This window comes from Bacillus rossius, chromosome 3 (genome assembly GCF_032445375.1).
Source record: "Bacillus rossius redtenbacheri isolate Brsri chromosome 3, Brsri_v3, whole genome shotgun sequence".
Taxonomy (NCBI): Eukaryota; Metazoa; Arthropoda; class Insecta; order Phasmatodea; family Bacillidae; genus Bacillus; species Bacillus rossius.
Window position 1 is genome coordinate 48268420 of NC_086332.1, and position 12840 is coordinate 48281259.

Sequence of the window (12840 nt, forward strand, 5' to 3'; positions counted from 1 at the left end):
TAAATTTGTGTTTAAGATACTATGTCATTTTTTTTTTAGTGATACTGGAACTTTTGTTAAATGATTTGATTCGTACATATGACGTGGCAACTAATTAAATACGAAACGTTTTTAGTAATCCAATTTTATTCATACCCTTTTTTACTCTGAGTGGCAGTATTGTTTTACAATTATTTGTCTTCGGGCAAACTGCATAATTTAATTCCTACGTCTTCTATCGAGCGTGTTACATTTTATGTCACTTAATCTCTGTTACATATGTCGATTTTTACTGTCGATACTAAATAAACTTTCGATACTGCACAATGCTCCAGCCGTCCCCAGCTGTTTGTTTTGTTTCAAGGCATGAGATTCACGTGACTGGCCAGGTAGCTTGACCCGATGTAAGAGCGCAGCTCATTCGCTACGAATTTGACGTCAGGCCAATGGAAGCGCGTTTACTTCGTGAGAGCGTGTGGAAGGCACATAACCCGTTTGACATCAATACATGCTAGTGCTGTGGAACTGACTTGGTGAGGGAGTTCAAACAAGGGAGTGGGTTATCGTGCTGTGTGCAGTTCGTGCTTTGCGAATATTTTTTTCTAATTTTACCGTTTTTACGTTTAGAACAATAATGAGTATTGAGGCACTGTTGCAGGCTGCCGAATACTTAGAAAGGCGAGACAGAGGTAAGTTTTACTTCGTCCGTTCCCTCTATTATGTATTTGCAACCACGTCAACATGGCTCCCGTGTGTAGTTTGTGTTCATGAAAATCAGCTGATTTTGACACAAATTTGTTTCCGTTGTTACAGAAGCCGAACATGGATATGCGTCCACATTGCCAATGCCAGAAGATCTCATTCACAAAAGGCCAAAGACTAAGAAATCTCAGGGAAGCAGGTAAATAATAAAAAAAAAAAACTTTGTTAATATTTTTAAATAGCGTCAATAATTGTATGTATTTTTTTTCTACTACTTGAAAATTACTTATTGTTTCAGGACGACCCACAATGAACTGGAAAAAAATAGGTGAGTGCATGTTATTTAAAGTGCATCATTTAGCTAAACAAATTGCAGTGTGATAGTATAGTTTAACGAACAATTTCTTGCCATGGTGAAATATTAATCAGTTTTCATGTGAAGAAGTAAGCTAATTTGCTGTTGACGTGCGACGAGATGCGTGTTGTTGTCTGGGGTCACCTTCACAGGAGATAGGACAAATACGCCAGCGAGACGTGTGTATTTGAACATTGCTTGTCCCATGTAAACAAAGCTAATTCAGTATGTTTCTACGTTACGTTTAAAATTGACAGTGTATTCAATTGAAAGCCAAAAGTTACTGCTTATTTCACAGCCTCAATAGAAAGTTTTGTATTCATGGTAATAATAATTAAAGAAATAGTGCTTCTGAAGCGACCAAGTAAAGTGTCTACGCCCGTCGCAGCATGCACGTGAGGTTTATACGTTACAATCTTGTGTTGACTGTTCAGACGTCAATTTCCGTTTGTGTGGCGTGGTGTGACTTAGGATGCGTCATGTTCATGTTAACTTCCCCTCCAACCCCTCAAGTTGTACTCCCACGCGACTTTCGTGGTGGCAAAGCTTTTCAAGGCCGATGTTCAACTTCATTTAATATCAAAGTTATAGTTATTTGGACTTCTGTTCCGCAAACTTGCTGTGTTTGTTTTAATAATGCCCATGACATTGTATATCGTGTTGCGGTAATGAGTCCCATATTATTTCTAGTTCTCGTAATAGTGTGATCTAATATTTACTCAAAACTCTTTGAGGCACTTCAGGTGGTGAAAGTTACACATTTTTTAGTGTATGAAAACATTGGCTGTCTGCGAAGAAATTAGACAAAATATAGTTAATACTAACTATTGGTAATTTGGTGAAGACGGGGACGGGTTTATTTGTTGGGGGGAAATTTGTAGGAAAAACCTAACGAACAAATGTATAACATTCGTGCTGGAGAGTTATAAATGTGTGTGTACAAGTTTATGAACATTTACTTAAGGCCTAACGTGAAATTCGTTATCTTGTTTTCATCAGAATGATGGGTTATTTCTCAATTTGGTCAAATATTCGTGACACTCAGTAGCGAGAGCGGAGGGCACACCCGCATACCTGCTTCGTTACCTGGTCTTTTGTTTACTTTTGGTCAGTCATTCGAGTGTGCCCTCCGCGCTTGCTTCGTTCACGATTCGGAAACCGGATTGAATAGAATTGCAACGGTAAATAACATGCATTCGAAAGAACAGAAATATAAACACTGCGTGCGTAACATATATTGATATTAGATATTTTATACGATTTTTTAAATCGAAGTTTGATATTAATAACGTTTGTTTACTTTTTACTATAGGATTACTATTCACACAATTGTTGTTAAACGTTTTTAACATGGTGAGCTAGCTATGTGTTAGGACCTTGTGATTCGCTCATGAATGTTTGGTTTATGCTAGTTCCGTACGTATCAACAGTGAATTATTGGTTTATTCAGTTATCCTACAATCCACCCTGAAATCTCAGGATTTGCATTGAAAATTTGCTGCCCGTTTTAGGCTTGTTCTTAGAAATAACACTGTGTAACAAAATTTTAAAATTTTGTTTATGGTATCTTAATATTTTGCAGTTTTTGTGGACAGGAAATTTTATATTATATTGAGCCTTGGGATCTGAACATAAAGAAAATACCTTTTAATGGGGAAAGAAGGTAAACCTGAAACTCGGTTTGTATGTTCTTTCATGCAACCATATTCCCTAAAATCGCTCATTCGCATAAATAAGCTATATTAAAAAAATCTACATAAACTTGAAACATATTTTCCACGTTCCCAACACCACACACTTCCAGGTAAATACATCTAAACTGACCTAGGATATGTGAATCGTAGAGGACCTCTGCTAATATAACTTTAATGGATAGTTGCATGATATTCATAAAGCCAATGGAGTGGATCATAAAGAAACCATGCTAACCTAACATCGCCAAAAATTATGTTAAGACATGACTGGTTACATAAGTAGTTGAACTGTTAGGTACATAGTAAATCTGTTAAAAATTTCTTAATACATTCACAAATCACATTAAATAATTTAGGGCCTTTTTTTTTATGCAATGATTTGAACGTGAAAATAAAATTGGTCAAAATGCCATTTGTACTTTGAAGTAGGTCCCCAGAGAATTTCTGACCCAACATTATTTAAACCCTAAAAAGTCCTTTGAAATCTCAAAAATGCCTTAATATATCCTCAAAAACTTTTAAAAATTTAAGGATAAATTTTCTCCCGATTTAAAGTTTTCTCAACAGTTGGCAGTAGGTATAAGTGAAAATATTAGGACCGAAAAGAACCAGAGATTATGGAAATACACAAATGGAGCATGAGGTCCGATATTACGAGGGTGGTGAAGCCAAAAGGGCAGGAGGATTTCAGTGTACTAAACATACTAATATGGCGGCCGTTTGTTTACAAATGTATGAGCTGTGCTTGTATTGGAGGTTAAATTGGAGAACAATGTCAACTCATATCATTACATTAGTATTATGAAGATTCGTTGTGGATTATTAATTTATATGAACATATTAACTAGTAATGTTTTGATATAAATTTCTTTCGATCAGCTTACCTACAATCGTTAATAAAAGCAGGCTAGAACAGCGGATACGAACATAGACATCGCCATATTGGTATGTGAAAGTCAGACGGTTAATGCTCCATCTGCATCTTTTCCTAATCTCTGGAGAAGAACGGAGTGTTGTGAATCGCTCGGCGGCTGACGGACGGACGCAACGGGTTGTTGTAATTCCGGCTTCACTCGGGTTGGTTGTGTTGCGTGCAGTTGAGCGTCTTATAACAGCACACGGTTAGCCATAAATCCATTTTATCACTCGCCTAAATTCGCTTTTGCAAGTTGTAAAGATCGTGACGTACACACGTGTAGTCTTGTGTCTAACTTGCATCCATTTCCCAATTGTCTCTTTCAAAGCAGCACCAGATGTTTATTTACAAACAATGTTTGACTACAGGTACTACTTTTGAGAGCTGTTATAATTGAGAAGTTATATGAGACACTTGTAAAATTTCGCGAATGCTATTAAAAGCCAGACCAGAGAGCAGAATGTTAAGAAGTTTTAAAATAAAGAAAGTGTTTATAAAGCTCTGCGTATTTCTGAGCAGCTTGTAAACTATGTTTAGTCTGAAGGGGACAGCACATATGCTTGCTAATATTGTTCTGAAAAAAAAAATGGATGTAAAAGTCATTACGTTAAAAAAATTTGTTCTATTATTGCTAGCGTTGAAATTTGTTTTATTTCTGAATTTCTGTAGACGAACAGGATGTTTTCGATTGGGAATATATAACGGAGGGATGAAAATAAAAATTTACAAACGGTAGATGGAATGAAAACGTGTAAATGCTAACGTGTGGTACTGTGGCAGGGTTGGCAACACTGCTGGATTGCCGCGCGCGCGCCACGAGACGGGCGGGACCGTTACTTTACAGCGGGCGGCACCTCGGTCTCCCTACTTCACGCGCCGCTGCGCCTTGTGTAGGAAGAGGATGCAAGCAACTATTCTCGTCACGCCACTGTTTACACGGCGCGGGCGGAAACAGGAAATAGTTTAAAGGTGCTGCCAGGGAAGTCGACCTTGCATCCCTTTCGTCTTTTACCCTCGTCGCTCCAGGTTTCTCCGTGGCTTGCGTTGCGTGAACGCGCCTTATGCTTGCCTTCTAAGTGTCGTTTGCTGAGTTACCTTGGCTGGTTCCAAAACCTTAAGACAGTCGATACTAATGATCTAAATTACCACATCTAAGCCGTTTAGCCGACATTGACAGCGTACTGCTTGCTGCTTTACGGTATATGAATGTAGGTCAGAAGAATATCGTGAGCTCGAACCTTCAAGGTTAGTTTTAAGATCAATGTCCTGCCATATTTTTTGCTAAGAAATGCCTACCCAATAAATTACGCTTAGCAGTTTATTAATTTCAAGTAGTTATTATTTTCCAGCGTATAAAGTTAGAGTTTTTGAAATATTCAAGAACGAAGCTCTTTATTTTTGCTAAGAAACGCCTGATCAATAAATTACGCTTAGAAGTTTATTAACTTCAAATAGTTATTATTTTCCAGCGTATAAAGTTAGATTTTTTAAAATGTTCAAGCACGAAGCTCTAATATAACACTTGTGGATTTGGATTTAATGCATTGTATTGATGTAATATGTACCTGTCAGTGTTGAAAGACTATCAGATGGATTTCCCTAAAGTGCCATATTGCAATCTCGTTTTGAGGTTCCCGGTTTTATCGTGGGCTGAAGGAGTTGAATCATGCTGAAGGGTTCGTTACCTCTGAATAGCAACAAATTTTTTCAGTAACAAGTTTCATATTAAAGACACGCTTCCATAATTTTTATTGGCAACTGTATGCCAACATTTGAGGAGGTTTTATTAGCAGTGCTTGGTGGTTTTCCCTCTTGCCTTATAAGAACGCCTAGTTTTTCTTGGACTATCTGCCTGAAGTCGTTCTGCGTGTTTGAGGTCTAAGAGCAAGGAGCGATTAAAGCGACACTAGAGCACATATTGAGTGCCACCTCGCTTTTACACGCATGACACTGAACTAATGTGACATGTAATGCTTAAAATATGAATTTCCTTTTCAAAGAATCAATTTATCATATTTTAGCCGTTCAAATATCCGAAATATCTATTCTTTACCAATCAGCAAAGAAATCACACTGGCATGAAGGCAGTATGTGTGAACTTAAGTGAATGCTACTCGAAGTTAGACCCCACATCAAAATATTAAAATTCGATGACGCGGATTGCCAATCAAATATATCAGATGTAATAAAATTGGTTTGAAATTGGCACATGTAGGAAAAAATTTATTATATCTTTTAAATACGTATAAATAATCAGTAAATAAAAAAATAAAAATTGAAACACTATTTTCAGTTGAAGGTCAATGAAATATTTAATCTATATACCTTTTCGAATGGCTATATTATCCTGCTGGCCAGGTATTATCCACTGACTGACAGACACGAGTTGTTACAACTGCGGTCCCGTTGTCCGAAATGAGCACGTAACCAAAACAAGACATCTGTCAATTCTGTGCCACGCGCAGGGATGTTAGCGACATAGTCACCACGATTAGAGAAATTCTCCAAAGTTTATAAAACTATTTTTCTAATTTTTTTCTTTTTTATTTACTTTGCATGAATACGCTGTATATTACAAGAAATTTAGTTAGTATCTACTGTCAGGGACGGATCTCCTTGCCTGGGGCAGAAATTGTGTTTAGACACCCCATACCCCCCGCTATAATCATACCAGGCATACTTGTTTTTACATGCCACACAAACACACAATAACTCAATTGAAAATATGATTATTTATAATAAGTATAATTAGTAGTTATTGAATAATTATTTTTTTCTATTCGCCTTTTAATTAACACTTTTTGTAGTCTACAAAAATTTTGTCGGTCGATCGATCCTGCGCCCAACCTAATAAAATAATTAGTGTGAAAATATTAAATTGTAGAGTTAAAGTTATGCACTTAATAGTTGTGAAAACAAGTATAGCTTTTTTGTCAATGACCATGACGCAATTGGTCAAGAACATTGTCTAAGTCTGACGTTTTACGAATAGAAAATAACGTGCGGCCTATTTCAGACTACATGATTAGCTACCATGTTTAATAGTGAAACAATGGTAGTAATGACCAAAAACAGAAGTAATGTCACGGAGAACTAATAGTTAAACATGTTTGATGAGTTTGATTTCAGAAAGAAAGTGAATAATTTATAATACTCTATATATATTTAAATAGTATTGTAAAATTTTGTATTGATTTAAAAAAGTATCGTTAGATGTTGAAGACTCGATCAGCGGCTTAAGCGGTGCGACGTAGTGCTAGCTGTTGTCGCCGGAAAGGCAGCTCTCTGTCAGCGACCCGTCGACTTCCTGCCCCAACGGCTTGTCGCCGCGATAGGGGGGTGGGGGCGCGGCCTGGCCGGTCACGTGTCCACCTCTGGCGAGAGCGCGAGTGCCTACTAGCTCATCCCGTGGCGTTGTTTTTTTTTTTTTGCGTCATGTTTCCACATTGTTTGCCCGGAAACGGCTATACTGACTGCATTAGTAATTGCACGAGGCAACTTAACTGGCAGCACTAACTAGCCAGTGTTACTGTGCCGAGCAGGTTCGGTGGTAGCGAGTATGTTCACTTCCAATTAGCAGACTGTAATTTACACCATTCAAGATACTAAAACTTGCGCCAGATATTTAAAGTGTAAGAAATCGTTTTAATTAAATATGCAAACCAAAGTTAAATGTTATATATGAAATTTAAAATTAATATATATTTTTTTGTCATGAAATTATCAAGCAAGTTGTGGTAGACTATCAATATATTTTTATTTTGATCGCGTGGTCCACAAGAATCGATTTTTATACAGCTGGAAGCCGTTTATAAAGTTTAAGTGAATTTTTTTTGACAATAGAATCAAGTAATAGTTATTTCAGCCATGGAAACATGTTCTTGAGTTTCTTATTCCACAAAATTATTTGTTTCTCCTCAGGAACGTAAAATAAAATAGGAATTTTCCGGGAATATTTTCTATAACTTAAACTTTAGTATACATTTTAATAATCAATAAATTTCTATCTGTTCAAACTAAATAACCTGTGTGAATTATTACATTCACGTGAGTGAGGTAGAGAACACACCTGGACAGATAAAATAATTTTTCACATTAGATTTGGTTAAGGTGTCTTATTTGCTAGAAGTAAAAATATATAATGGCTAAAGTACTGTTATACACTTCCATAACTAAAATACATATAGACTTAAATGGAGACAAACCGGAACAACGAATTTGGAAAATTATGCAGGTACCCGAATTTGCGATTTTAAGTCGATGAAATCCAGCTCACTGGAAATGCGTGTTATTAAATACTGACTTGAGAATGATTGGGTCGCACCCAGGGCAAGAACCAAACTGCAGGTGCAGTATTCAAAGGTAGGGAATACGCACTGCCTTGTTGGGATACAACCGCAACTTAACCCGCGAGCCGTATTCCAACTGGTTTCAACGCATTCTAGCGGACGTTTCACAACCACCGATACAATCAATTGTTACCTCAAAGATACTAGAGATTGCAGCTCCGTCGCACAAAAATTGAACCGCCTCTAATTTTTTCAAGAACTTTTCAAGTTGCGATTATTTCTTATGACCATTAAAGTGTACAAAACGTATTCAAGGATAGTTAAGCTATCATAAAGTTTGATTTGTCACACCAACATGCTTGGTACGTCCCCCGATGACCACAAAAATGTTTATATAGAAGTTAATGTTGCAGTACGCGGGTCTTTCATATGACGCAATCAACGAAAAAGTGGGCTCTGCGTATGTGCGGAATTTGGACAACAGATCGGAAACGGAAATGACACCAAAGTCCGTTCCCAAAAAAAGACTAGCTGTGACCTATCGTGCACTGGGAATACGGTTAGGGTACCGGTGTAGCATATTCAACACCTAAACCCATGTTTTTGTGTCTTGGAATACCGGCCTAGTAGTCTGTCATGAAAGTTGTAAATAAATGTTTCTAAAATTATTTTTTTTCGCAAGTAAATACATCATGACTTGCTTAAACTTCGGGGAGAGAAAAATACGGATATGCTAGTAAACATAGGAAAAATAAAATACGGATATGTTTGGTAGGTTCTTCTGTTTAGTTTCCCCTGTTGTGGTTGGGGGGAGGGGTGGGCCGGGAGGGGGGGGGAATCGAGATCGGTTGACACGTACTTCATGATCGTCAATGTATGAGTGAGTGGGGGGATAGACCGCAAACCTTTTTAACCTGAAATGCTAAAAGGTTAACACAAGTCATCTAACAAGATTTTAAACTGTAAATATGTAAGTACAGTAAATGTGCGTCAGAAACACCACACAGTTACTTCTCCATCCCCGGTGTCCACCAAACGTCTTTTTGAATGCCATTGAGAGTAAATGTGGTAGTTGAGTTCGGAATGGACGACTTGAATTTAAATTTCTTTGATATTAGCTCTGGTTTTAGGTTTGTCGGGGATTCAGGTAGTAAGAGACTTTCTAAAGAAAGGTAAAGTTTATTTGTTTCTTCATACTACAAAGATGTGTGGACTGCGACATGTGGGAAAGATGTGTTTGTGAAAGCATACTGCTATCCACGTCAAAGAAAAAATGAAAATTCTCGGTTTCTCTATTTTCGTGGAGAAGAGAAACCTAATGGTTTTAAGTTACTCATGCATACTGTGCATGTAAAGCAGGGTATGTAAATATTATTTACGGTTTGTATAGAAAAGTTGCAGTTTTTACGTGTTTATTGACAGCTCGTGATTCGAATTTTAAAAGTATTTATCACAAGATTAATCTTCTTTGCATAACCCAGAAAATCCGTTTGCATATAGCCTATTATAATGTGGATCTAAATATATTTTGTTTCTAAAGTATATAGTATGACGCCCAAAATCTGTTTAATAGTGGCTTGACAACTCCCGGCCCCAAATTAAAATGTGATATGAACTTGAATCTCCATTAAGTTTTTTTGTTCAAGTCATGTTAACTCTATGGTATAATAAATAATTTTTTAATGAGTTCACATAAACTCATATTTAAATAATTACATAACCTTTAATTATTGAGTTAAAACCTAGGCCATGTAGGTGTGATATGTAAATCGTAATAATTTAGGGTGTTTTTGTGCTGATTATGGATAGTATGTTTGAAAAAAATAATAAACATGTAAATAATTTGTAAACTTCTTAACACTTTTTATGTCTTAGTACATAACTGTTTAAATTTACAAATAAGCAGTGTTACCGGCCATTAGGTTTTTGCTACCCGTACAAATTCGTGATTTATAGTGCTTAACTTTCCTTAATCTCCCGTACAAAAATATTTAAATAGGTAATATCTTTCATTGTTGAATATTTCTCGGGCATGCGAGCGCAATCATGTTTACGGCCTACTTACATTAGATATGTAATGAAGCTTTCTGCGTGGGGGTTTCACTTTCCTTGGAGACGTGAAAGTAAAAACGCTAGGCACTGCAGTCTTCTTAAAAATTTACCGCCGCATTCTATTTTTCTATAATCTGCAGCGACGAAATGTTTTGAGCATACACGCATGTGTGCTGAGACTGGACATTTTCGATCGACCCTGCGAACTTTTATTTTGCATAATTTTAAACGTTCTGGATTTTTTGGAAAGGCGTGGAATGCGATTCCAGGCGTTAAACTTGAGCTCCTACAATGAGGAACAGAACAATACTGCACCATTATTAAACAATTTAACGAATAACCATCACTTGATGCGCCGTTGTAGGTTGCAGCCATATACAACAATAGATAGCAGTTGTTTTGTTTACCACAGTTCATCCCCTCTCCAAGTGTGTCACGTGACGCCATGACGTCAGAGGGCGGGTACCTCTAGTCGTCCATTAGTATTTGAATTCCTGCAATCAGAAAAAAAAAACTAATTTATAAACATTAACTGCAATCAAAACACAACATAAAGGAAATATATGAAAAATTAATTGAATGTTTTCATAAATGTCATGTCCTGTGAAGTGGCGCTGTATACACTGAAATGTACAGGATCTCTGGATAATATTTTACCGGCACTTCTCCGTTAAAGTACAGATATTTTGGCGTGTACGCAAATTACTTCTGTAGTGTGTAAGAAGTGGTGGTACGTTGCCTTCCCCATAGTTTGTAAAGGGACAGCACTACACCTAATCCATAACCCCGGGAAGGATATTTTCCTTTAACCAGCTGGAGATCGAACCTGAGACCTGTTGACTCACCAGCCAGAAACTACGCATTTAGTTCGGCCTTTGTCATATTATTACTTACATTAAACTATGTTTAATACTTGTGTGCTTGTTGGGAGTATTTGCAAACAAACGCACATCAGTTGATTATGATAGTTATGTGGGCAGATCGTGGGCCAGAGGGCAGCCGGTCGGTGTATCGTCACTCTGATGGGGGTGACTAGCCGCGCGGCCTTGTGCGGAAAGTGTCCCCAGCGACCCGCTGGCTGGCTGGCTGGCTGGCGGGCGGGCGGGCGGGCGATAGCGGTATCAGTCCTTATCACTGTCGAGATCTTTATCCCGCCTGCTTTATCGAGCTTTCCGCGCGGGCCCCCGTGCACCGCGACGCGGGAGAGCTGTCGCGAGTTCCCAGCCCGCCTGGGACTTCACCCGGTTCTTTGCCCAGTGAGGCGTGCAATGAAACAGCCAAGCGCTTTCACGAAAATATACTTGCACAGCCAGACCGTGAATAAGTTTAGTTGTTTTGAAGCTAACCTTTGGAGAGACGTTCTGCCTATTTGTCTGTGCAAATGGAATAGGAAATAAGGAACATTTGCACTGGTAAATATTTTTTTTTATGTGTTTTGCTCGTTAGACACTGGGGTCGTCTGTGGGATGATGAGATGCTAATGGATCGTAGACGGAATTAAGGGTTGGAGTACTCCGGGAAAACTCAACGGGAAATGAACCCGGGTTCCCCTGGTTGGAGGCGAGTGATCTGACTACTCGACCACCGAGGTCCTGGTAGGATAAAAAATAATTTTTCGTTTCTTTCAATTTTTCTAAAAACCACACGTTATGAATGCGATGGGCAGGCCCAGATTTAAGGTAGATAGCGCTCTGGACAGATAATTAGTAGCCACTTCCCCCCTTTCGCTGCTACCCCCAGATTCTTTCACGACAAACGCGGGGAAATTACACGTATTTCTTTCAGTTCTGCTTTAAATGGTAGAATTTGACATGTACTTTTGAAAATTAAATCATTACCGTACATTAAAAAACTTCGTTTTCCCGTCCCTCAAATTTGTTTGTTTTATCTTATTCGCACCTCAAATTCTCCCGCCCCTCAAAAATTGGTCCTGTGGGCAAATGCCCGTATGGCCCATTTGCAAATCGGGACCTAGTGATGGGTCACAAAGACCATAACTTAATTTACATAGAACAAACTAAGCTTTAATAAAGAATCCTACTAATCGCGAACTTGAAGCAACTGTATATTGTTTTACCTGCGACTCGATTAAATACTCGCGTCAGCGATAGCGTGTTTAATGTATATAAATTTATTGTGTATTTCTATAAGAATACACAATATACATCAGATCTGAGTGAATAGTGTTTTTAAAATTCCCCATTTGACGTTAATTACACAACTCCCGAGTCAAGGCATATATGTGAAGACCTGGGCCACCAAATGGTGCAGAAGATTCAGAAGAACCCACTCCATTTTAAACTGTCAAGATATCCGGATTGCGACTGTTTACCAAAAGTAGTAAAACAAGTTAATGTTGAAATGGGGGCTCTGTTATTTTATTTTTAATCTGTAACTTAGTTTTTTTTTGGAGCGTGGAAGTGGTTAAAATGGTACCTATCTTAGAAAACACAAATTTTATGAATGAAAATTATCCTCCAGTTTCTTGAAAACGCATAGCATTTCACATTTATCATCATTCCAACTCCATTGAATTATAGGGCAATTAATCACTCCAGTCTCGTTGCCATGTTAACGACGAAAAGGCTGCGCGCTAAGCGATATTGCACGATATGTTCTAGTGTCTGACTACTTGTTTAGCATACACGTAATGTTGATAAAGTTTATCACCGAGTACCGACTTAAGTTATGCTCTATTGCCACTGTCGTATTCTGTCAACGTTTTACATTTTCCTTCGTCGGTGTCTAGTTGCATCAAATCGCTCTGCCGGCCAGGCTGTTATCGATTAATGTGCGGCTGGTGACTTGGAATGTATCTTGCCCTATTTGTAAAATACCCAAAACCATATACTA

General features: G+C 37.9%; 1 protein-coding gene across 3 annotated transcripts in view; it reads left to right on the plus strand.

Moving 5' to 3' along the window:
- Window positions 1–330: 330 nt before the first annotated feature.
- LOC134530629 (max dimerization protein 1-like) overlaps window positions 331–12840 on the plus strand; it is a 134325-nt gene continuing 121815 nt past the window's right edge. The window contains exons 1-3 of one of the 3 annotated variants that reach the window (XM_063365634.1): window positions 331–668; window positions 793–880; window positions 980–1009. In XM_063365634.1, the coding sequence (XP_063221704.1) occupies window positions 614–668; window positions 793–880; window positions 980–1009 (173 nt within the window). In that variant the 5' untranslated portion in view covers window positions 331–613. The remainder of the gene's footprint in view (window positions 669–792; window positions 881–979; window positions 1010–12840) is intronic. The other 2 variants (XM_063365636.1, XM_063365635.1) reach the window with 2 other exon arrangements.